Source organism: Gadus macrocephalus, chromosome 20, assembly GCF_031168955.1.
Source record: "Gadus macrocephalus chromosome 20, ASM3116895v1".
Classification (NCBI taxonomy): domain Eukaryota; kingdom Metazoa; phylum Chordata; class Actinopteri; order Gadiformes; family Gadidae; genus Gadus; species Gadus macrocephalus.
The window spans coordinates 18,505,650-18,531,563 of record NC_082401.1 but is presented as its reverse complement, the minus strand read 5'-3'; the positions used below and the strand labels follow the sequence as shown (position 1 = coordinate 18,531,563).

General features: G+C 42.5%; 4 protein-coding genes across 10 annotated transcripts; 2 read left to right on the top strand and 2 right to left on the bottom strand.

The window, feature by feature from the left end:
- Window positions 1-1,131: 1,131 nt before the first annotated feature.
- Window positions 1,132-6,612, top strand: lamp1b (lysosomal associated membrane protein 1b). 2 transcript variants are annotated; one of them, XM_060040280.1, is made up of 6 exons: window positions 1,132-1,450; window positions 2,620-2,777; window positions 3,290-3,427; window positions 4,066-4,132; window positions 4,552-4,719; window positions 4,831-6,612. In XM_060040280.1, the coding sequence occupies exons 1-6, from the start codon at window positions 1,402-1,404 to the stop codon at window positions 4,968-4,970; spliced, it is 720 nt and encodes a 239-aa protein (XP_059896263.1). In that variant the 5' UTR covers window positions 1,132-1,401; the 3' UTR covers window positions 4,971-6,612. The 2 variants fall into 2 exon arrangements, with proteins under 2 accessions (XP_059896263.1, XP_059896264.1); XM_060040281.1 differs by lacking the exon at window positions 1,132-1,450 and adding an exon at window positions 1,845-2,167.
- LOC132448758 (growth hormone-regulated TBC protein 1-A-like) lies at window positions 5,159-10,823 on the bottom strand. The gene is made up of 8 exons (XM_060040271.1): window positions 10,580-10,823; window positions 9,860-10,005; window positions 9,611-9,769; window positions 9,254-9,378; window positions 8,808-8,904; window positions 8,509-8,681; window positions 8,005-8,190; window positions 5,159-7,611 (listed from the first exon to the last, which is right to left on the bottom strand). The coding sequence occupies exons 1-8, from the start codon at window positions 10,624-10,626 to the stop codon at window positions 7,516-7,518; spliced, it is 1,029 nt and encodes a 342-aa protein (XP_059896254.1). The 5' UTR covers window positions 10,627-10,823; the 3' UTR covers window positions 5,159-7,515.
- A 512-nt stretch (window positions 10,824-11,335) lies between these two features.
- dcun1d2a (DCN1, defective in cullin neddylation 1, domain containing 2a) lies at window positions 11,336-15,497 on the bottom strand. Of its 5 annotated transcripts, none has more exons than XM_060040277.1 (7): window positions 15,337-15,497; window positions 14,136-14,352; window positions 13,762-13,930; window positions 13,265-13,395; window positions 13,088-13,170; window positions 12,905-13,001; window positions 11,336-12,699 (listed from the first exon to the last, which is right to left on the bottom strand). In XM_060040277.1, the coding sequence occupies exons 1-7, from the start codon at window positions 15,337-15,339 to the stop codon at window positions 12,620-12,622; spliced, it is 780 nt and encodes a 259-aa protein (XP_059896260.1). In that variant the 5' UTR covers window positions 15,340-15,497; the 3' UTR covers window positions 11,336-12,619. The 5 variants fall into 5 exon arrangements, with proteins under 5 accessions (XP_059896260.1, XP_059896261.1, XP_059896259.1 ...); XM_060040278.1 differs by having other exon boundaries at window positions 15,291-15,452; XM_060040276.1 differs by lacking the exon at window positions 15,337-15,497 and adding an exon at window positions 14,903-15,265.
- An 891-nt stretch (window positions 15,498-16,388) lies between these two features.
- On the top strand, window positions 16,389-25,819 carry LOC132448757 (transcription factor Dp-1-like). 2 transcript variants are annotated; one of them, XM_060040269.1, is made up of 12 exons: window positions 16,389-16,541; window positions 18,627-18,711; window positions 18,861-18,927; window positions 19,104-19,222; window positions 20,268-20,389; window positions 21,759-21,924; window positions 22,126-22,272; window positions 22,387-22,455; window positions 22,595-22,746; window positions 23,606-23,772; window positions 23,940-24,018; window positions 24,404-25,819. In XM_060040269.1, the coding sequence occupies exons 2-12, from the start codon at window positions 18,700-18,702 to the stop codon at window positions 24,540-24,542; spliced, it is 1,239 nt and encodes a 412-aa protein (XP_059896252.1). In that variant the 5' UTR covers window positions 16,389-16,541; window positions 18,627-18,699; the 3' UTR covers window positions 24,543-25,819. The 2 variants fall into 2 exon arrangements, with proteins under 2 accessions (XP_059896252.1, XP_059896253.1); XM_060040270.1 differs by lacking the exon at window positions 16,389-16,541 and adding an exon at window positions 17,641-17,779.
- Window positions 25,820-25,914: the final 95 nt, after the last annotated feature.

Here is a 25,914-nt window from a genome sequence, read left to right as displayed (position 1 = left end):
CCATGTCGCGTTGTGACACAGTCTAGTGTTTCCCTTCACTTTGATCACAGGAAGAGGCTGCACTGGCACCAAAATACCTGCCGTTATGGACGGATGTCTTGTTCTGTTTCCATCGCCCAAGCATGTTGAAATCATTCACAGGTGCATTTGTGATTGCCCAACATCGCACATCAGAAAAACAGAAAACATGCAAGTTCAGTTTTAAGCTGGTTTGCACCCAACCATACAGCAGGCTTAACAAGCATATCAATGAATATAGTCTCCTTTCAACATTGACAAATTAAAGAGAATCACTTAATCCAAAGTGAAGCGTTACAAGGATCCTCCGATATGCCCAAACCATTAGGCCTACATAGCTGATTTATTGTGTAGGTATATCATCAAAGTTAACAGGCCAATAACTACTTATTTTGACTCTTCTTCTACTTCTCTTAGATTGTTTATTTTGAATACTTTTTTATACCAACTCGTAACTAAATTTTAGGTTGGTGAGAAACACAAATATTCAGAAGAATAATGGTAATTAATATCTACATTTGAATTGATTTTCTTGTGAGGTGACTAGTTTGTGTAGGCCTATGTTTATATAATACAAATTGTTAAAATGAGAAAGATAAATATAATTATAAATATATATAATATAAACGCCTCATTGATGTTAATTGTCAATTATTTTCTCATTTTTTTCACTGCCATATTTGTGTAAAGTGATAGAAATAGAACAGGGGTAATTCATTAAATGGAAAAAGAAGTTGAACGGATAAGAGAAGACATCTTGACAATAGTAGGCCCATGTCAAAAAGTAGGCAGACGTCAAATTCTTAGGGTCAATTTCGCTGACCTCAGTGCCATGAAGTGAAGCAGGCCGGTTCTAGAAAAGCGTAGAGCAAACTAACGATAAGCATCAGGCTCAATTATTGAGTATAACTTTTTTCCTTTGCTTACATTATTATTATTATCGTATTATGAACGCATACCTAGGTGGACGAATTAAATTGAACAGTATCGAACTAAAAAAAGATGATGAAAAAGATACGTCACATGAGCTGTCTGGGCGTTCCTTACATGCTCCTTCACGTGACCTGTCTGGGCGGTTTTATACCCTCCGTCACGTGACCTGTCTGAGCGTTTGTTATATCCTTCGTCACGTGATTCAGGAGTCCTTTAGCTGCTGGTAGAGCAACCACCACTAGGAAGACATTATTATATCGGCGCTGTGATTTTCAGCGCGGACAATTTTGCAGTAGGAATCTCTGTTTGGTTTATCTTAATGTCCATAAGATAGGTGGTTGTTGCTACGAAGAGGTTGTTTTGCTTAAAATCTGGTCAATTTACCTGTGGGTTATTGCCTGCTAGCCGATTCTCGTTTTGTCTGCTAGCACTGAGCGATCTGAAACCAACATGATGCGGTTTACTTTTGTATTGTCCGCACTTTTCATTGGACTTTTGGGTAAGTTTTTTTACACTTATTAAGCTGACCACCCCTGTGCGTAGCAGAGTTTATCATACATGATGCTACCGATGGAAAAGTTCTCTCCAAGGTGTCCAAATAAAGTCCAGATGAGCTGCCGCAGGTCGTGCTGCGTTTCAGTTGCTCAAAGCAACATTTCTTTACTGAGACATTGATTTGCCTAACCGTCTTCCAATTTCAGTGACAAACGTCAGAAACGTGTAATTTATTATTAATGCTTCGAAGTTATTTTTTAAATTTCGATCGAATCACTGTTCTTTGGAAAGATTTTTGCGTCATTAGACACATTTTATTAAGGAATAATCGTAAACAAGTTTTCTGGAATTGCAATGTAGATTTCGTTCAAGGCTTCTGATTTTAATCAACAACAATGCAGATCGCAATTTCAATGCGGGCTGTGGTCCGTGTGCGCATGCGCGTTCTTCTGTTTGTTTGTGGAAGAGTGGACAATCACGTGGTTATTATTGGAAATTACCGATATGTTTAATAACTGCCTACATCTTGCCATAGTTGAATTCGCTCTTTATGAAATCTAAAATGTTTTTACTCTAATTCTAAATCAGACGGATGTTCAAAACGTGGGCTAGATTAGGGTATTATTGATATTTAGAATCTTCATCAGTTATCAATCATGTGGGGCACATTTAATTAGGATTGTACTGCTCGACTCCTGTCATGTGTATGTTGGACGACCAGGTAGGAGGCAATAGTGGCTAACGGCTAATGGAATACAATATGGCCATGAGACATGCCACTGACAGTAGGAATGTATTAGTATTGTCTGGGTAGAGTCTGATTTGCTATATTCAACACTTGTTAACTTCGAGTTGTATCTATGTATCTCTATCTATCCATCTATCAATCTATATCTACTTGAACAGATGCATGTTAACAGTTTCTAAATATTTCCAGACTTTGCTTTGGATATGAAGGGGTTTGATCGACATATGTTCGTTTGTTCACCTATCACTTACACAAAACAAATTATTTATTCCCTGTATAATAGTGTTTTGCTCAGCAGGCTTTAGATAACGGGTTCTGGGGTAGTTCTATGGCAAAATGTATTGTAATGTTTCCCATTTGGGTGGTTTAATGGGAATCGCCGCTTCACTGTGTTAATGCCTCCATCTATCTTCATACCCTAACAGCTGCTGTTCTGCACCAGAGTGTAGCCGCTGATGCCAACACTGCCAGCACTCCAGCATGGGGTAGCTACAATGTTACCAACAGCAATGGATCCATCTGTCTGATGGCCGTCATGGGCCTGCAGCTCAACGTCTCCTACCACTCGGCCTCCGATAATAAGGTGACGCACACTTCCTCACACTGTGGTGTTGGACAGACCGGGTCTCTATGTTGCATAATGCTGAACTTTTTGTAGTGACAAGTCCTCTGCTCTGTTGTAGACTGAAAAACTAAGCGTTGGTGCCTGGAGGAAGGGCTTTATGATTATGACCGATTAAAATTACAATTTGTAACTTTACTTGATTATTACACGCACACTTGATTATCTCTGAATTAATTTCAGGGGACAAAATTGTGATTTTGATTTGATTTTCAATTAATTATGCAGCCCTAGCGGGATATAACAATAACTACTGGGAAAACATTACCACTGTGATTTTTGAATTGAGTTGTTCTCTCGTCAAACATTGTTGAACTCCTGCTGTGCAACCTGTGCCCAGACATGGGTGCGGTGTTCTGCGTTGAGATACTGTTGAGCTCACTATTGAACCATGCAATATCAATACCTTGAGGCCTGTCTATGTAACGCATGCCTTCACACGTCGCCCTGGCCGCGCTTCTCTGTGTTCCCAGACTGTGGCATCAGTGATCAACCTTCAGCCCAACGCGACCTCCGCGTCCGGCGACTGTGAAACGGAGACCACCACCCTGATTCTTTCCAGTGATTGGGCCGACGGGCAGAAGACGAACTTGACTTTCGTCTTCTCCTTGGTGGGATGAAAGTCTTGGTCATGTGCCCTGAAAGTCCTTTCCTCTTTTTAGATGCTTCTGGTCTGCACTTTCATGTGCTGCATATAGTTGACCACTAGATGGCGTCTGAAGAGTGCAAATTGTATGAGATTTATCTGCGGGCATGTCCGATGTCCCAGGAAGATGAATTTCCATCTTGTCCTTCTTACTGTAAGGGTTAACGTGGCCTGCTGAGCTCGTTGAGATGATTGAGGGCTATACAAATACAATTTAATTTGATTGTTCCCGATGCAAAGATTGCAGTAAACACAGTTCAGATGCCATGAAGCTTGGGCCCTAAATCAAACTACCTAATTGTCTATTTCCACCCATCCTTGCATTCATGTATTTTATTGGTTAAGATGATGTATGGCCTGCTCTTTAATTCAAGGTGCTATCGATATCACACCTGGGACAAATCTGTCCCAATAAAAATTTTCACATATGTATAGGGGTGTTTTATACAAAAAGCAGAAATCTGGCAACACGGCGAAGGGATGGGAACTACCACCATCCAACATGATGATGCTTTTGAACCACACCTGGTGCTGACGACAGAATGATTGTATTGACTGAATTGAGTGGGTTTTAATTCTTCTTTTCCTCCATTATTTTTCCAGAACACTACTTCAAAGAAATACCACTTGAGTGGTGTGAATTTGTCGGCTGTGTTGCTCGACATGAAGGGTGTGTACGCAACCGGGCCCTACCTATAAACCAGACCGTTGCCTTCCTCCGTCACCCTCAGTCCTTTCCTAAACTCTCATCGCTCCTATGAAACGTGACGTTTGAATTGACATACTACTTGTATTCTTTCCTTTTTAAATTCTCAAATTGTCAACCCTTAATAAGGGTACATAAATGAACTACTTTTTGCATTGATTAATGCAATTATAAGCATTGACAGCTATCAACTGCTAACTAATGGGCTAGTCATGTACTAACCCCTACGCTGATGCTATAAAGTAATGTTTATTACTGCATGAACTAAGGTTTAGTAATGGTAAATGAATCGGCCCTTACTGTAAAGTGTTGCCAAAACGTTTAAAATCAAACGTTCATCATTCAAGAGGATCATTTGAAGTTCTGATTGTCGCCTCCCTCAGATCCTCCCTTGTTGGTCGGTAACCCCACCCTGAACTACCTGCCAGGGACCCTGGACCACTCGTACATGTGTCGCGACCAGCAGACGCTGACCGTGACCCAAGGCTTCTCCATCCACACTTACCAGCTGCATGTGCAGCCCTTTGGCTACAACGGAGAGTTCGGACCAGGTGTGTAGGTTTTGAACTTTAAAGGGAATCCCTATTGTGCAGGATCTCTACCTCTGTCCCAGGCCACCTTACCAATGGTTGTTCTCGTCCCCAACGTCTTATCTGTTGCAGCTGAGCAGTGTCAGCTGGACATGGATGACATGCTGATCCCCATCATAGTGGGAGCTGCCTTGGCCGGCCTGGTCCTCATCGTCCTTGTGGCCTACCTGATCGGCAGGAAGAGGAGCCACGCTGGTTACCAGACCATCTAAGACAGCCGGCTCTATCGCTTTCCTCAACTTGACCACTATTTTACCCATATTCATGCCCCGTTCGCATGCACATGCAGACCACACAAGTGTTCGTTTTTACACACACACACACACAACACAACACAACACACACACACACACACACCAACACAACACACACACACGCGCGCAACACACACACGCAACACACACACACACACACACACACACACACACACACACACACACACACACACGCAACACAGTAGAACCCGCTACTTTAAATACCTCTTATTGTTCTACCTGGCACTCTACTTTCTGGACGTGAGTTATTTTTTCCAACCCAGTTTTTGGCTACTTTTCTTTTGGTACTTTTTACATTTGCAAATGTCATGAGGTAATTTTGGGTTTTATTAAGGTTGTGCTTTCTTAACTGAAGTGCTCTTATGCGTCAGTTAGGACTTTGAGAGATCTTTGAGGAAGGGAGAATAGGAATCTTCCCTGCATAGAGACATAGTTCGGTGTCACAAATATGACAGTTGGTTGGGTCCACTTAATTTAAAGCGTTAAATCTTCCACAGCGTTCTCTTGCCTTCCAATGCAGCGTTTAGGTTTTCGAATCGTGTAATATTTATTGATTCTTGGAAAAAACGGATTCTGAGGGGAATGCTTTGGGAGCTGTTGTAGTTTCAATGTAAAGGGAATGTAATGGATTGGCAGCTTAACTCAACCCTCTTTTTAAAAGAAAGGTGTCCAGTTTTACTCTGGACAACCCGTACGCATGTTTAGCTTTACTTTCCCGCAGAAACTCCTTGATGGAGCTGCTGGAGAAGAAAAATGCCCCCCCCCCCCCATAAAGAACACCATGATGATGTGACTTAAGTTGGTTTTTGTTGCTGTGCCATGCTCTGGCCTGAGCCTCAGCCATACCCCATTATCTACTGTGTGTGGATTCTATAACTACATTATTAGTGATTCGGTTGGAGTCTTCCATGTTGAAAGGTCAAATGGCAATTAGGTGAATTATGCACATAACATCGGATGTCATTGTGGCGTCCCTCAATGACATGCACGTGGTACTGTCGTCGTGGAAGTTGACCGATTTTGTGATGGCGGAATTGGATGGAATCTCAGGATTGCTTGGTAACGTAGTGACTGTTACCAAGAGGTTCTGATGTGTTATATGGAGGATGTTTCTCTCGGTCGGAGCCCGGATGTTCGGTACCAGGGAAGACCTACATAGTTTGTCCATGTTGCATATGGCAAAGGGAAATGCACCAAGGACATCCAGTGGTGAACTTGTCTTTAAAAAAAGAAAATTATAATAATTTCAGTTTTTATTCAGTGCCTTCCCGCCCATGACATGAGTAGGATATATAACTAGTGGTTAATGCCAATTCACAAGGTACTCACCCAACTGGAAGCAGTGCTCGCTGCCATTTGAGACATTTCCTTTGTTGTCTTAATCATAAAGTGGCCAAACTGTACTTTCATTATTCTCCTCAATGATGCATGGTTTGACGTGAAAGGGGAAAGTACAAAAAGTAATATTTCTTCATCTAGAAGTGTATCCATGTAGCGATTTAATATGGTTTTAAATTTGGAATGTTTTGATTTTTTTTCTTTTTTTGAAGAGCGTAATTAAAGAGACAAAACAAGGAAATGTTGTACTGTGGTTTTGCCTCATGCACAATTTATTACATTTACAATTGTACAGAGTTTTGAAAAAGTGATTTGTATCATAAATACTATGCATCTTCCTGGTGTTTTTGTAGCCGTAGATACCGTAGACTGTCGGGATTTCCTCCTGCGTAGGTGTGCTGCCAGCCTGCACTAGTTTACAGAGAGGGCGGCACACTACAACATCCCTGGCAGGGATGCGAATGTAATGCGTGTGGAACACATTACACACATCTGAGACCCGACTTACGTGAATGTGATCTTTAGAAAAGTTTTTCTACTATTTGAATGGAATAGTAGTTTGAAAGCATTTCAAAAAGGTGACAACAAATCAATTCATGATTAACCAGAAACAAGGAAGTAAAGTTGGACTGGTCAAATGCACACAGAAAAGGATCTTCCAAAAATAGTCATTCAAAAATACGTTTTTAGAAAGGGATGCAATTCCAAGCATGCCTGTATTTGTTCGTCTCAAGACCGTCTGTACTCCGACATTGACTGACTGGCCCTGCTGGGGCTCCCACCGAACGAGCAACGGGTGGGCATGTTGACCATGCCCACCATTAATGTGTTGACGCCTAACACCAAACGCCATATTTAAATTACTTTTACTTGGCATAGAGAGACATCTGCATTTTGTCGGTCTTATACATGCTACTTGACAGGGTCCAGACCAAAGGGTATAGGTTTCCACATGTTGGAAATAAATTGAATTTAAGGACCAGGAATACGGATTCAAGTTCTAATATGGATAACATTGCAATAAGAAAGTGCTACAGTGGGATTTCTTAGGAAGACTTGTATATAATTTGCCACAGTGACTGCGGTGTGATAGTTACAGGTGATTGGAGAGGGCTAGCATGGTATGGAATCCAGGTCCTCTTGGTTATCTGGTCTCCTCCATGATGATGCGTTGTCGACACGATTCCCTCATCTTGGTAATGGTTGCCATAGACAGACTTCCTGGCTCTGCAAAGATTTTCTATAAACCATCATAGAAGAAGTAAAGGACTGTTGTATTTCAAGATTAAATGAATAGTGTATCACACAATGAGGCGGTAAACTAACAGCTGGACGCCTGGTTGGGCATTTAGAATATAGTTCAGCGTTTGGTATTAGAACGTAAGGCAAAGCCATATTCTGATTAGACACACTTGGGGAGGTCAGCGTCAATCAGGGTCAAAGTTGAAATGTGTGATCTTTGTACACTGTGTCAAGTGATCTAATTGGACAATTCGAGCTGCCCGCTACGGCCAGGGTATCGCCAATGCTAGTTTGGGCCACAGCGCTCCACTCGCTAGGAATACATTGTTGAGGCTGTATTGGGACGTCATCATGCGTTCAGAGCAGTGGATTTAAAAATAAATTGTCCCACCTGCATAAAGTGGTGGCAGTCCTGGGTGAAGGGTCCCTTGGTGATGCTTTTGAAGCACTCACACACGTCCATGAGAGAGCGAGCCATCAGGATCTCTGGCTGGTTGTGTCTGATGAGGGTCAAGGCCACGCGGAAAAGCACTTTGGAACCCTCGTAGAAAAGACAGTCCCATATCCGCAGAACCGTCTGAGCGTAAAAGAGAAATACGAACTTCCTTAATTCCCCATTGTTATTAATATTCTAAATGAACGTTATTTTCCACGTCAACACACTGCTCTACTTGGATGTCTGGTGTATCAAGTGCAAAACAATGTGTTTTTGGTTTTAATGCGAGTGAGCCGGACATTGTCCGGTTCGTGTCCCGAATCAGAATTGGATTCATCGAAACGTATTTAAACAGAGGTGATCTAATCAAACAACACCCAGTCTGTGGCCACGAACAAACAAACCTGTCATAATGATGCCTACCCCGCTCACGCAATCTCACGCCGCGCCCGAACCTACCTCTACAGGAAGCACGTCGATGTAGAGGCAGATGAACCACCGCGACACCACCAGGGTCCATATGCCGGGGAACTGGGTCATCAGCTGGCCCACTGCAGGGGCTTTGGCCTTCACCAGATCCCCCAGCACCTCCTGGTCGGTCTTCAGCCCCAGCATGGCTGGGCTGTAGTAGTCTACAACACGCCTTAATGAGATTATTTCACCGCTGTGTGTGTGTATGGGAATAGGAGGACTAAAGAGAACCATTGAGAGAGTTAGAAACGGAAAATGCCGAAGACAGTAACCTGCTATAGGCATACCTGGCAATATTCTGCCTATCAATGCGTCCATCAACCAGAATGATTTCTCTTCGTCCTTAGTGATGATGAGGAGGTAACCCGCGATGAAGTTCATGCCCTGTAATGACGAGAGGCTAGGGTGATGATCAGACAGGATCGGATCCATTCATAATTAACTTAGTGTGATCTGGGCTATGAACGGCCTGCAGTGGAGGTTCAAGCACTGGGATACTTCTGTGTGTGGCATGTTATAAAAGATACACATTTTTGATTGTAATACGTAAATAAATACATTCTATTCGCATCCACACTTTAAAAAACGTAACGTGGAGTCAGATATCTAAACGTATCCATCTTAGGGAAAGTCCTGAATGAAAACTGGCTGGCCTTGTTCTTAAAGACAAACAGAGGTGGAGGAAATCAAACAAGGACAATATTTTTCCCTTAAGTCTGTGCCGTTCTTCTACCTGACAGTAACCAACCGCCTTGTTGTGGTGTCCGTAGGCCAGCAGCACATTGTATAGCGCCGTCCTCTGGCTGGGCTCTGCGGAGCTCTGGAAGAGGACGTTGTCAGGGAATGTCCTGTGCATGTCTACCATGGACAGAGGCGATGAAGTGAATCACCAGGTTGGAATCAAGTGGCACACAGATATAACTCCACTCCAATCCAAGGTTCAACACTATCAAAGAAGTAGCGCATAACTGCCTGATAGCCTTACAATAGAACACACACATATCTGGAAATACGTGAATTCCTTGTACAATAGGCCCACTTCATGTGAACTCAAGGAGAACAAAGGTACTGCATTGCGAGGGCCGCTGACCTATATGGATGACCTCTTCCAGCTTGGGGTCGTGCTCCATGGCCAGCAGAGATTGGTAGAAACCTGGGTGGGACTGAAGCTGTTCTTGGGCCCCACTGGACACCATCCAGATCGTACCCCGATGCTCATTGGGTATGCCTTTACGCACATACCTTTTCACTTCGAGGTACAACAACAAATACAGATCACATCATGTTCACATATCGTTAACGTGTGAAGAGAAAAGCTGAAGGGGATACCAAAATCTACCTGTCAGATTTTTCTCAATGGGAACTTTCCCCTGAAGAAGTTTGGACCATTTCATGGATCTTCTGTTGAGAACCACTCCATACTCATTCATGGCCTCTTCGTAGGATTCCCAGGCCTGAGGTATTGAGAACCCATATGCATCCACTCTAATGGTGTTTTAAAAACAAATGTACATAATTACATAAACTTATTACATAAACGTTGATCCCTCATGTTCATGGCTAGAACAGTTCAACACAGGCCTTCTTCTTTTCTAGCCTTATGTTATATTCCCTGGTGACTAGAACTACAATGAACTATGCCGGGTAGGGTTACTCTTGCTAGAATATCGAATGACAGTTGCTCAGTCGGCATTACATTACCTTTAGCCACACAAGGCATAATCACCAAAATACAAGCTCCCTAAAGAAGAGAATGGTAATGCGTGTAGATTAGAATAGTGGATGATGCAAGTCAATGTGTTGAATCAACCTAGAGTAGCAAGTGTCTAAAGTCTTCAAAGTTAAATTGATCCACGGTTAATGCCCACAGTGTTGCGTAGTATTGACCTATAAATAATAGTGTTTAACAATATGCAGTGTATGGCCTACGGTCATTGTAAGATCTCTCGACGCATAACGACCCAAACCTAACAGATACCAACACCTATTCGTTCCTTGCAACGAATAAAAGTCACCGAAAGATGCGGCAAGTCAATCAACAGAACTGTACACCGCTTACCCGTCGTTGGGAAGAGACGTACCCTTCCCATTTGATTCCATGTCCATTAGGGCAGCGTACTTTCAAAAAGTACGTTGTTAAAATAAGCGTCGGCCAATATTAAGCCTAACAAAACAACGCTCTAGGGACAAATATTACCTTACGGGAGAGAGCGATCTAAAATTCAAACGTCACCCATGCTGCAGCACAAGGGGGCGGACCCAATTTAAATGCCCAGGTAAGCCACAGGTAGCCCATCATTTGGGTGCATTTAAAAAAGTTGCAAATACTTGGGTATTATTTTGCCCTAGGCTACTCAGATGTAACCTAAACCTTTTTATTTATTTTTTTACAAATTGAAGGCCTTTTGAAAGGAATTCAACATATTAGATGGGAATTTACCTTGAAATGAAACATATAAAGAAGGAAGTCCATAAACATATAACATAAGATAGGATTTCTTTCAGAAAGGAAAGTAAATAAATGTTTGATAATGGAAACATGTCATGCTTTATTTAATCCCTTTTTTAATATTCTAAACAAAATGACCTATTTCAATGACCAACAATAATGAACAATGTTGTAACATTGAATTTAAGAACATGAAAGTCCCATGACAATCGGAGTAGACCTATCCATTCAGAAGGCATATTTTGTCACCCGTCTGCGGTTAATCATCTGCTGTAAGATACCAACACTATGAACTCCTAGTGGTAGCATCGTAACAAATGTGTACGTATTAGGAGTTTTAGTTTCATCCTCTTTCCACAACGGATACTCGATGCAGGTTGTTTTTATTTAATTGTTTTGGAGGGAGTCTAAGCAATGCAGCATTCTTAACCAAAAATTAGAAAGTAAATAAGAGGAGCAGATGCAAGTTGTAGTTGAACGACTATAGACATTACATTAAAAGACTTTGCCTTCCTAAATGTTGTACCTCAATAGTAAACGAGGGACAGGTTTTGTAAATGGATATTATCTTATCATTTTTTTTAATAATCATTTCATTTGAAATATACGCACATAAATATACAATCGGATAAGAGCAGAATACACTCAGTGATAATTATCAAGATCACAGCAAAGTAATCAATTGGTACTTTTTGAAATCCTGTGAACAACAAAATTCTTTAAATCGAAGCACAAGCTTTACTTAAATTACAAATTTATTATTGAAACCCAACATAATTTAACCAATAATGTTGTTTCTCATGCTTTCGATAATCCGCTCAACTATTTCATGAAATTGAAAGACCCAAGCTGACAGCTATACCATCATATCATTCAGGTGATACTGGAGGCATCCGGCAAGAGAGCACACGCTGTACACAAATCAATCCTCCCTTGCGTTTATAAATGTAACATATTTATATTATTCTTCATATAATTCTTTGTAAACTGTCTCCGTAGGTACAGTATTTACACATCAGTTGTGTTGGTGCTGGTGTAGCGAGCACTCTTTCCCCCCGCGGGGACGTGTGAGCTTAGAACACACAGGGATCATGATCCACAGCACTTAAAACTGTACAGCCAGACAAAACCCAACGCAGACCTCAAAACACAGCGAATGCTCCTCCTCTCCAGTCCGTTCTATGTACAGAGGTGGCCAGTGGAGTCCTCCTTAGTGCTGCTCCTCCTCCTCCTCTTCCTCCTACTCCTCCGTCAGCCCCCACCCCCTCTGAGGTCGAGGCTGTGCCGAGCGGAACTGCGCTCCTCTTGGAGGGCGATTTTGGGCGGGGGGGGGGGGGAAAGGTGTCCCAGAAAGAGCAGCTCCGATGGGAGTGGCAGAGGCAAAATGGCAATTGTCAATTTGACACCTCAATCGTTGTCAGAAGAGCAATGAAGCCTGTTGTTGTTGTTGTTGTTGTTATTGCTCAGCTCCCGGCTAGGCGGTGTTCTTAAGAGTTCCAAGTGCTTCGGCTGTCTTTAGTTTCTTTCTCTCACTCTCTGAAGTCTACCTTTTTTTTATTAAACAAGTAAAAAAAAAAAAAAAAAACTACTCTGAAGTCACTTGAGAGAGAAAAAAGTTCAGGTATTCCACAATATTTGAATTTCAGAGTTTTAGAGAGTTTTACGCTTTGATCCCGTCACAATAGGTCGTGCAAATTCCACAAAATCGTCTATGAGTACCGGCCACGCTCCTGAAAGACAGACAATGAATGGGGAAAGTTTATGCAAAACATAACTTCTTGGTTGTCGTAAGGATATTCAAGGTCTTTGGTTGAAGGCTTCTAAATAACTACATTATATTTACAAGGCACACAGTATGCATAATTTCTCTTCTAAATTAAAATATCTTGTAACATAGCTTGCTTTCGTAACATCCTCAATAACTTCCAAACTTACCCTCCTCATCATAATTTGACATGTCGTCTGAAATCATGTTTCCAAAGTCCAATAATAAGTTCCACGTGTCCTTTGGGATTGATCTTTTATGGTGTTCCTAAAAAGAAACGTTTTTTTCAAGTAAAAACTGAGTAATATACATGTAACTGCGTAATATGAATGTAATCCCCTGGACTAACTTACCAACAGGAATCTATTCCATAGGTCCAAGAACTTAAAACGCCCCGTTAGAACCAGGTTCCAGTAAGCCACAGCCATCTCCAAATCTGAAACAGAGGTCATGGGTGTCAAATCAAGGCAAGTAGCCATGCAATGTTGTGTTCAATCCACTTTCAAACTCCAATGTCTAATCTAGCTTACCTAGTCCCTTTTGGCCAGGATTTTTAGCAAAGTTAAAAGTGAACTGGTAGAAGTCTTTAAACTTTCCACAGTCTTTAAGTTCCTGTTCCAGTCTTGGCAAAAGGGCCTTCAACTTCTCTGGGCTGTCACACCTGGAGAGAAAAACACACACAAACGCTGTAAACATTCATTGTGTACGTATAATTACACATTGCACCCCGATAACATGCCCCTAAAAACACAGTTGTTGTTGTTCCACAAGTCCCAAGTGTTGTTGAAATACAACCTGAAGCATGTCAGCTGACATGGTAAAAAAGAACTCCATAACTTCTGCTGTCAGACATGAACAAAATGACGTCCTTAGGCAGTGGAGTGGTAGATCTATAAATATACAGTTTACCCAGCGAGCCACAGAGAAACACCAGTAAATAAACACCACGGTAAGCTGGTTATAAATCAAGGGTTAACTGCGGAACATGAAAGAACCGGGAAGGGAATCAGGCGATGGTGCTGCTCACCCGAGCTCCGTCATGCCATCCATGAACTCTTTCTTGCTAAACTCGCACTGGGTGGCGGCCCGGAACTTCCACGCCACGACCAGCACCGTGATGCTGGCGGGGTCGAGAGAGAGGTCATCGCAAAACTGCTGAACGCCGTCTATCCCGATCTTGTTTTCGTCCTGGGGATCTATCACAAACAAGACATGGGGCAGAATCATGTTGTCAATTATGCAGCTGAACGAACACACACACACACACACACACACACACACACACACACACACACACACACACACACACACACACACACACACACACACACACACACACACACACACACACACACACACACACACACACTTTATAAAGCCTGTGAGGGGTTGCACACTTGCCTTTGTACCGGTTGTAGAGGTGTTCCAACTTTTTCCTGTCCACAGAGGATTTCATTGACTCCTTACAGTAGAGATCAGGGTTCTGGAAGTAGTTGTCTGTAGCAACCTCTAGTTTCCAGTCATTCTGAGTGAGGCAGTACACGGCCGTCTTCTCCCCCGCCTGGGTGAACGACATGAACTGCCGAACCTTGTCCCGCTGCGATGACTTCAGCTTATGCTGCACAAGTACAGGACATGGACTGTCAGGCACCGACGGGAGCAAGAGACATACGCAGACCAAGATACACACAACAACAAATAGCGGGACGCACACTCCAACAGGCATTCGGACAACTATACTACCGTAAGCGATCGAAAGTTAGTTGTTAAACAGGTAAACATCAGGAGGTGAGTGAAGAGGGCAGAGGGAAGGATCTTTGGTAATTATGTCCTGAACATAGCCAACATTGAGCTATTCTGAGGCTTACTACCGAGTATTATGAAAGCACGTGCTGGACTCCCAAATAAGTATGGTCATAGAGGTAACTTGAGAAGGGGGAAGCCATCTAGGAGATCTTAAGGTGCAAAGTTAAACCAGTACCGTGCCAGCATTACTCAAAAAATAAGGGAAATTCTGAATCATGCAAGCAGGCAAACTCATTAGCTTAGGTGAGGGTCAAACACTTGCTTACTTAGCGCTTTTCAAAATAAAATCATATACATTCTGTAACAACACAAATCCTGAATCGATTAATCAGGCAATAGTGTTTGACATCATCAATACATACCAGGACATATAGTGGCATTATCTTTAGAAAGGAGGAGTGTCGTGGCTGCTGTTGTTAGCCGAGTTGACTGTGTGTGTGGCAATGCTCATCTTCCTACAACAGCCGAATGAAGACCATCCGTACGATCGTAAAACTATCCTACTTACATCTCCTACTATTACGGTCTCAGCCTGCTTTACGCCAAGCAGCATGCGTGATCTCAGTCGAAGTTACGAAGCTACCAGAAAGAGATCTGAACCTAGCTAGCTAACTGGTCTCCAAATATCAGCTACTGACCTTCCATTTCTGGTGGCTAAATACTGAGGTAAATAGTGTTGTAGCCTGAAAACAAATACCCAGGTACCTCTACGTTGTATAACACTGTCGTTATCGTAGGATCGATCCTTACCAGCAAAATAACAATCCGATGGTTTATGTTTCTTTTGGTTACCTACCATTTTCACACCCGCTGTTGGACCAATTTGATAGCCTGACGTTTATTGTGCGCTTGCGCGGAAGTATTTGGTAGATGGCTGCGGCTGTAATGTTGGATTTGGAAGCATAACTTTAAACTACACTTGTACGATATACAATAAAAAATCACAAATGTATTTAATTGACTCGTGTTGTGGAAAAAGAATATACAAAATAAAGGGGGATTACAGTATCTGTTCTTCCAATGAGCCTTTATCTTTGAAAACAGCCATTGAGTCAGTAAAGCTGCCATGGGTAGACCTATCATTGAAGTTGAGTCAGAATGTATTAACTATATCATTATTATTTAGAAATAAGAATATTTATCTTTAATATAATGTCACTGACATTACTGAATAGTCACTCACGGTTTCAGTATTCAGTAATTATTTTGTGAAACATTACAAACAGACCCAAACACAACCTGTCCTCAGGATATAACCATGGCTCTGTGGAACTGGGGTTCAGAAGACAGAAAATAAACAGATAGGTGGCTCACTTCACTTGTAAAATAGTATCTGTTATCTATAAATTGAAGAAAGTCTACACCCTACAGAGGGATAGGATGTTCTGTTCAGTTTTTTGCACATTATCTTTCTGTAACAGATTCCTTTTCCGACTTCCTCCACACAGCACATTTATGAAACTGAAAAAGTTATTTGTTTAGCTCTGGGCCCACTTAAAGTATTACTCATATTCATCAAGAAAAGAAAGCAACCATCTCTCGCTCTCTGTCTCTGTCTTTCTCTCTCTCTCTCTCTCTCTCTCTCTCTCTCTCTCTCTCTCTCTCTCTCTATCTATCTATCTATCTATCTATCTATCTATCTATCTATCTATCTATCTATCTATCTATCTATCTATCTATCTATATTAGTTGTTCAATGTTACATTTTATATGATTATTAATATTAGGCATTTTAATATTATTTTACAGGAAGACTCGAAAACATCAATATCCAATGGTAGACGGTGCCAGACAGACTCTGAAACGAGCCAGCCAATCAGACAGACTTATGGGCGTGGCAGTCGTGAGCTAGTTTACCATCGTCATACCTACACTATCCAATCTGCTGTGGCCGTTGCTAGACACCGCCAAGATCAGATTGAGAGACGCACCAGTACAGCGGGCTAGCGAGAGATTGCATTGAAAAGGCTAACGCAAATTGCTAACTTGTAAGCCGAACCGGTAAGACTCTCTCGTCAAACTGTTGCTGGTTCCGAAATTATTATGGAAGCAATTAACCTTCATTTAATAACATATAAGTATAGAGTTGTACTTTGGGCTATGGTTTGACCGGTTTTGGGAAAAGTATCAGCGTTTGGACCAATGTTGTGGTTCATCCCGACGGGGCTGTCGGTGACAGCTATGGATTAGCCCAGCAGCTAGTAGGCTAAAGCTACTTTGCTAACAACACGCTGTCGAGTAACTTCTCATTTGTTAGCTGGCTAGGGTTTGTTTTAGCCACGTTAGCCTTTTAGCTCATTGATTGAACGTAGATATTAAAGTACCCCTTCATTAGTAAACTATCGGACGGAGGCTGGATGTTCTACTTGTCAAAATCAGCTCTTCGGCGCTTTTAAACGGGCAATTTGAACTATTTACATCCAGTTAGTTAATTACTATACAAACACTAATGAGTACAACATGAAGGGATTATCAAGCGCTTTCGGGAACTCCATAGACACGGCAAATCCACGACATAACCTATTTTATACTTCACATGTGTCATTGAAATCCTTAGGTACACAGAAGTGGAGGGTGATCGGAGGGGGGTTAAGTTCTTAACACAATATAATGATGGTTTGGCTTGTAAATGCTTTGTAGAAACTGGGTTCAGGCAGTCGCGAACTATTTTGAGGCCTGGTTGTGAATATTTTAATTTCGTCCTTTTAGTTGCATTCAGCGCCCATGAGAAGCCCCAATCAAAACCCACACAATGAAGCTCATTTATGATTAGATGAGTGGGTCCCGACGCATCACTGATTTGGCCTTATGTTATTATGATGTGACTATGTTGGTACAAAGTGTCCAGTGTCTGTCAGTTCTGGTCAGATCGGAACCCAAATGCCCAGTTACTTTACAAGGGAGCGCATAGGTCCTTGCTGTCATTTTCACCAGAAAATGCTATTTATCTGAAGGTTTATTTGTGACGATCTATACTAAGCTCGCAACAAAAACTTGCTGTTCTGATCACGTCAGTTGAGTGCCAAATAAACCATTTTTAAGGTAACTTTATAGCCACATCGAAGTTGTCACATTTTGGACATTCGGCCATTCACTTACAATTAGGAAATTAATGAGAAACTACTTGAATATTGCATAGTTTAGTTTCCTGTTTGGCTGTAGGGCTTCAGACCTCCTCTTCCTCCATTCTCTATTGCCAACAAAAACAGCCGTCGAGGAAACCAAACCAGAGTGCACTCGTAAGTGCACAGAAACCGCTTTTTACATTTTACTTTTGCTCATAAATGCACGCACATATATTGAACAGAAGACTGACTTTAGAAACTTCCTTGATTCTATAATGGTTCAATGAACCAGCGTTATAATGGGTCTGAGCCATTTTAAAACGTGCAGCAGCAGCTAACTCGCTAGCTAACGTCAGCCACCTCCACCAAAGTGTTAGCAGCAGCTAGCTCCAACTCAACAAAAGCCTCGCTGCACCAGTACCGATGTGCAGTGCTGATGCTGTTCACTTCTCAGTTGTAGCTTTCATGTGTAGGTTATGTTATGGTCTAGACCATCCAGGATATTTTCAGCACGAAATGCTAAAGTGATCATGTGTGCGTTGACCTGTAGCTGAAGTTCGTGTATAATCGTCCCCGGACGTGGTGAATAACTAAAGTAGGCCTGCTTGTGTATCTGTCCTACTGCAACTCTTTTAATTGAGAGTACAACTTCTTGGGGTTCCGAGACGTGCGTTTGAATGTTAAAACAATCGTACGTGTTAATACCACCGAGATCGCGATTTGTTTCGTTTCATGCAGTTTATCTTGTCTTGTCCTCGGCACAATGCCCGGCTAGTTAAGCTAACTAGAGTAGTGTAGCCAGCCTCAAACAATGTGCTTGCTGCTTTAACATAAAGTTATTTTTTTTTTATCTTTAATGTAAATTACCCTAACTTTTGTTGATATTGCTTTAATTCACTTAATGCCGTTTTTTTTAATATACATAAAACAAGTAACTATTGTTATGTAAAATGTTTAGATGCTGTGAGCAGTTCCAGACTATATTGACTCAAATAAAATATTTGTTATGTTTCTGTTTCAGGGGTTTTGTCTGAAAAGAGAGAGGAAGATTTTCCTTTTAGACTGAAGCTTTACTTCCCCGGTCCTTTTGGATCATGGCTAAAGATGTAAGTATTTAGTTAACTTTTATAGGTTACAATCTTGTTGGACTGCATTTTATTTTTATTTATTATAGTTGTGCATTTTATGATGACCATTTAAATGTCACCTCTTTGAGCCCAATTTTATTGAACACCTGTGATCCGGTTCTCCGTAGGCTGGTCTGATTGAAACAAACGGAGAGTTGAAGGTTTTTATCGATCAGAATCTGAGCCCAAGTAAAGGTAAATAGTGCAGAAAATTTAATATAAATGTGTGTTATTTGAAAGGTGATGTGTGTCTGCTCTCGCCACCAGTTGTGCCATTATATAGCTGTAACCTGACAATGGGTGGCAACCTAGTGTCACTGTTTAAATTTCCAGTCTAATTGGTGTGTGTTCTCTTCTGCCCTCGTCACTAGTCCTGTCTCTGGTTACTGTTCAGCCCACGGCTCTTCCAGTGGCCAAACAGCTATTGCCCAAAACCCTAGGGCCCTCCAACGTCAATATCGCTCCACACATGCAACACATGCCTCACATGGTGAGTGATGTGGTTTTACAGTCTTCACTTGTTGATCAGCTCTGTAAGGAAAACACCTCCTCAAATGATGCCACCCGCTCTTCATTTGTCACCACTAATTTGCATATTATCTAAATGAGCTCCTCCTCCAGGTATGTTATGGATGTGTAAGGCCCCGTCCACACGAAGCCGAAACGGGCGAAACCGTTACGGTTTCGATCTATCCGGTTTCGAAGTATCTCCGTAAAGACGAAGCCAAGCGAAACCGGATAGATCTGTAGAAACGCTGTAGTAAACATTCCAGGCCCATAAGGGGCGCTGCTTCTGGTACACAAATCCAGAAGAAGAAGAGGCGAGCATGCGCATAAAGGCTGCCCCCCGAACCACTAACAACACAAACAAACAGCTCTTCTACGATGGCGAACTAGATTCTCAATAAATAATGGCTTAGCAACCCAACAAGGGACATGATATGCTGCAGAACGATTACAAGCTTGTAGTCCGCCATCATCTTTTTTGTTGTGATTTCTGAGACTCCGCGGGCTTAAGAGCCATTGGCTAGGAGGTCGAGGGGTGGGGCGATGATGTCATGGTTTGCGGTTTCAGGCGTCCACACGAAACCAAAACGAAACCGGATAGATTTGAAACCACCTCCGAGGGTGGTTTCAGAAGTTTGCGGTTTCGGTCAGCGGATTCGCCGGCTTCGTGTGGACGGAAGGCCGAACCGTACAAGACCTTTGCGGTTTCGCCATGAAATCGGCTTCGTGTGGACGGGGCCTAAGGCTCTCCCATTATCATTGTGCAATGACCGGGTGTGTGGGGTGGGGGGAAGGGGCTGACACTAAGCTGGTCAAACTCTATAGTCAGCAGGATTACTCCCATCATCCCATTATGAACATAGAATCTTTACCCATACCAGCAACCTTCTTAATCATAATCTGTGTAAAGGAATACATCATGTATAGCCTCTCTCAAAGTTACCTAGCATGTTGTGTTTTTAGCAGCCTTGTTTAGACTGAAATGTCGATTTGTATCTTTGCTCCCCCTTGCCCCTCTTTGTCCACAGGTGATTGGAACACCCCAAAGACCTACCGTTTCCAATACCATACTGGTCAACAGCCCACACACGCCCAGCTCCCAGTTCCTCACACAGAGCCAACAGCCTGACGCCTCACCATGGTCCTCAGGGTATGCTGCCACCCTCCTTCCACGGGTCAAATGCCTTGACATGTTCAGTAGGGATGCACCGAATTTTCGGCCACCAAATATTTTCGGCCGAAAATGGCCCAAAAGCGCATTTTTGGTTTTCAAAATACTTTTGGTTTTCAAAATACTTTTATCACCGAAACAACACGGACGAAACTGAAATTTGTGATGACGCAAACAAAAAATGCGGTCATCACACGCTTGTCTGGATAAGCGCCAATATGTCTGCGGTGTGTACGTTTTTCAATGTCTCTGAGAAAGACCCACGTACAGCGATTTGCAAAAAATTGCAATGCCTTGATTTTAATGAAGTTAGTACACAGTCATAGCCATAAATGCAATGGTACTAGGGTTGTATTATCGAGTATAAACTTTGAAACTAGGTCAACCACCATCTTCTCCGTCAACTCTCCTCTCACACTCGGTGACAGCGTCTGGCAGCGCGCCAATTCTCGGTGACGGCGTCTTATAACGTTCTATATATATTAGTATAATATAATTGTATACATAATATCACGGCCAAAAGCTCTGTGCGCCTCCGGATGGCCGTAGCGCCGGGAGCTCTCGTAGGGATTGGGCTTCGCGGGGTTTGTTCACCGCCGTTGCTATGGTTACCGGTCTTGCGCGTTCCAAAGCTTTATTAGGTAGCCTATCTATTAGGTTTGTATATTTTTTTTTTTTATTTGAAAAAACACATAAAAAATAAAACCGTGCAAAGACAAACTGCCGAACTTTTAAACCTAATACCGTATAGGCTACCGCGGAAACCCTAAATGGTACTAATAATTGTCATAATAATTTCTTTCAGTGTTTCGGTTTTCGGCCTTGGTTTCCTCTTTCGGGTTTCGGCCAAGGATTTTCATTTCGGTGCATCCCTAGTTCTCAGCCATGCCATCATTATTTAAGGCAGTTCTTCCTCTTGATAAACTTCACTCTGACACCAATACACTGTTAATATGGCCCCTTCACAGTTTGGGGGACCAAACTTAAAAAAGTAAAAGACTATTTTTCAAAGTGCACCTGATTATATTGAAACCATGGATTTCTGTTGTGATGTGGCCGAACCATGTCAGAATGTTAATAGAGATAGACTTCATATTTAGTGGTTAACCTAACTGGAAAGGGTTTATACAGAGGTACAAGTGTTGATGTGTCCCTGAGCGAGACGCTTAACCCTAACTGCTCCTGACGAGATGGCTGTCGCCTTGCATGGTTGACTCTGCCGTCGGTGTGTCAATGTGTGTATTAACCGATGTAAGTCGCTTTGGATAAAAGCGTCTGCTAAATGCCCTAATTGTAATTGTAAAGGATTGATATCCTTGTTGTTGCTCTATTTATTTATTGTCCTTAGAAAACGTGGAAAGAAAGGTGAGAAAAACGGGAAGGGGTTGAGGCATTTCTCCATGAAGGTGTGTGAGAAGGTACAGAAGAAGGGCGTTACCACCTACAATGAGGTGGCCGATGAGCTGGTGGCAGAGTTCAGCTCCGCAGACAACCACATGTCGCCTAATGACTCGGTAAGATCCGTTGCCGCACCGCAAATGGCCCTCCAGAAAGAAAAAAATCGGAACAGATCAAAAACTGTCAATTGTTTCCCAATCAACGAGAAACAATTGAAAGTTTTTGTCCTGTTCAGTTTATTTTCTTGACATTTTCTTATACTTTAATAAGTGCAGGATCGTTTAATGAGTATAATTTTTCCTTATTTTCCCATGCAGCATGTGTATGACCAGAAGAACATCAGGCGTCGCGTATATGATGCTCTTAATGTGCTCATGGCCATGAACATCATCTCCAAGGAGAAGAAGGAGATCAAATGGATCGGCCTGCCTACCAACTCCGCCCAGGAGTGCCAAAACCTAGAGGTGCACCCAGAAAATATGTAGACTAGTGGTCTAAAGGATAATCTGCCATTGCATGTTAGGTTTCGTATTTTTCCCTCTTTTCTCCTGACGATAGATCTTTTGTGTCAACCATAGGTGGAGAGACAAAGGCGGCTGGAGAGAATCAAGCAGAAACAGTCACAGCTACAAGAACTCATATTGCAGGTATGCCTAAAACTAGGTCTCCCCAAGTGGGAATACATTTTTATTTGTTGTCGGACCTGCTGTAAGAACATTTCTTTCATGTATATATTAATTTTATAAAGTGGATAGGATATTGGATAACAAATGTTACTCCCTGCAGCAAATCGCCTTCAAAAACCTGGTTCAGCGGAACAGGCAGTCAGAGCAGCAGACGAACAGACCCCCTCCTCCCAACTCCGTCATCCACCTGCCCTTCATTATTGTCAACACCAGCAAGAAGACAGTCATCGACTGTAGCATCTCCAATGACAAGTATGTCTCTCCTTTATTCCAGATGCCTCCATTTTTTCGTCACCCACGCTTCATTGTAATTGATTTCCCCAGAAAACTGTCTACCTGTTGTCTTATTGGTAATCTGAACAAACATTGTTTGTCCACAATTGTCGACGAGTACTTTTAGCTACCAAGAAGTCGACAACATGGGCACAACATTACGAGGCGTTGGGTACTAGTCTGGAAAATTGATTTCAAGAGTTGTGTTGTTTAAAGAACTCTTCAAAACAAAACATGATTTAGCCTTTTGTGAAATCAGAGAAACGTGTCATCTGCTCAGCCTTGCCTCTTCTGTCAGCGAAATCAGTTTTTTCAAAGGGTATATTGTTGCTGGTGTGTGTAGCAACAATATTGTATAGATGTTCAAAAGGTCTGAAAACGATTTACCATTTGGAAGGTGGTTTGTCTCTTCTCGACATTTAACTGGGTTAGGTAAATGTTGGGGTATATTCTGTGCAACAGGGCGGGAAGCTAAGCTTAACAATCAACGATGATACAAATGGAAATGGTGCTCATTAACTTGGCCTGGTTGGTGATCACTGATTGTTGAGGCAATATATTGTCATGTACTTGACATTGGTGGTGTTAAATTGCATCGGTAGTGCGGGCACTGGCCAAGGCGGGGTCAGTGTGCTGTTGATAAAGTGTGTGCCCAACCCCACGTGAAATATATGGGGGTTATAAAGTCCATTGCCTCACCCTCTTCCAGAATGCCCAAAGAGAAAATGAAAGTAAATTCTATTTGTCTTTAAAATTAGTCTTGCATTGTTCGATTAGACATTTAGGCAATGTATTTGGTGTGTTATGCTCTAATATGATTATTTTTCCTCTGATTCAGGTTCGAGTACCTTTTCAACTTTGACAGCATGTTTGAGATCCATGACGACATTGAGGTGCTGAAACGTATGGGCATGGCCTGTGGTTTGGAGGTGGGCAAGTGCTCTCCAGAAGACCTGAAGATCGCCCGTAGTCTGGTGCCAAAGGCCCTGGAGCCTTATGTCACAGGTCAGAGCAAGAGAAGGATATTGAAAAGTAACCTCTTGATGAGCTACATTGTGTTTTCACTACCATCTCGTCTTAATTGACATAACTTGGTAACATAATTGCATGTCTTTTATATCATTTTATGTGGGCTGAATGACTATTACATTGTTGCTTGGTTTTCTTTGTAGAGATGGCGAAAGGTCCAATCAGTAATGTCTACATTACCGGGGGATCTTCCTCAAACGGAGCACGGTATCCTGTGGGCAGGTGAGGGGCCGACTACAGTACATAACGCGTACAGTAACGGGAGGCTGCAAATTATTCACATACAATGTTTACATTGTAGCCTCACCAAAGCGCTTCAGGGTTCAACCTTGAAACGTTTTTCTTCCAAAACATATCGGGCCCACAACAATCTTTAATGGGCCCTCATCTCAAGTTGTCGCGATCAGGGCTGGAACATAAAACCAAAGACCTTTTTTTGTTTCTCGACATTCTTAATAATTTATTTAGGAACACAAATGCCCACCACGGGCATGAGTCATCACTGGCCAGTGGCTTGTGCCAAAAGACAAACAAAGAGGGTTTAATCTGGCCCGCAGCCTTCAGGGGCCCCCTTTATTGACCCACCCTTGACCTTGTTTGTTGACAGTGACGGCGGCGCGGATGGCACCATGGCCTCCAGCTCTAACGACTCGCACTACAGCGGGTCTCGTGTGGAAACTCCAGTGTCTTACATGGGCGACGATGACGAGGAGGACGACTACGATGAGAACGACGACGAAGACTAGCCTGGCTCTCCGTGTCCGCCGCCTCTCCAACAAGCACAGTCTTTCTAACCACGTCACCATGGGATTCAAGCCCACTATTTTGTGTGTGTGTGTGTGTGTGTGTGTGTGTGTGTGTGTGTGTGTGTGTGTGTGTGTGTGTGTGTGTGTGTGTGTGTGTGTGTGTGTGTGTGTGTGTGTGTGTGTGTGTGTGTGTGTGTGTGTGTGTGTGTGTGTGTGTGTGTGTGTCCGTGTCCATCCGCCTTCTCTTTTTCCCTGTTCCTGTATTCGCTCGGCCTGGCTTTCTCAGGGGTGTAGAACAAACAGGAGGTGAACACTGGGGGCGTCGTTCCCTCTGTGTGTGTATGTGGCTGCTGAATCACACGGGCACCTGCAGCATAGCTCTGGGGGCACTCTCGTGCATGGCAGCAGCACTGTGCAGAAGCCTTTTAGTTATTTCCTTGTATGTCTAATCAACTACTCAATAAGCCATCCCAGTTCAAAAATAAAGACAAGCAAAAAGCCCCCCCCACCCCCAACTTCCTTCTTCAAACCTACTGCTGTTGGAGAATGTATAGTGTACCGTGTGAAATAGTTATCTTGTTATGTTGTGATCGCATTTTGGCAGACGTTAGGGGCAGGGTGATTCAGTGTTCCACGATGGCTGCCAAAGTGTCGGTGTAGACCTGCCGTGTCAGCACAACTCCGTGGATCCAGCCTCAATTGTTGCCATGGTGTCCTACGATAGGACCCCAATCCATTGCCCGTGTTGAATACTTTCAGTTTCGATTTTGTTTAGTGTTTTTTTTTTTCTTTTTGGACGAATTATCTCCAGCAGTTTCTTCACCCCGAACCCCACTGTGGTGGGCTGACTTCCCTCTGTTCTGTAGGCAGCTGCTTTCATGAGTTTATTTTTTTCAGTTTGTTGCTTGTTTACTTTTGTATACTGGAGATGATGAGTTCTCTTCACCGCCCCGTCACACCTTGTTAGTGTTTACATACAAACGACACCAGCAAGGTACCGACCTCCGAAACCCAGGCTCCCTATAGGACGATAAGCTTTGTTTGTTATTACGTAAATGGACCCTATGATGATTGTAGCTTATAGTATCCTCTAGAGGCCAGTGGTCAAAGGTAGACCTGGAAACTACCGATGTATGGAATATGTGGATGTGACGGCTTTATGTACTCTCCTAAAAGATCTCATTTTTAAAGCTGAGCAACACATGTACGGACTCTTCCAAATACCTTTTTCTGTAATCTAATATAAGTTTGAAATTAAATATAGATTGTTTTAATAACTTTGCATCCATGCATTTTGTTGTCGCCTTGTATAAACTAGATAAAAGTGCCAACCGTTGCTCATTACTCAACGGTGGGTTATGATTCATGCTCA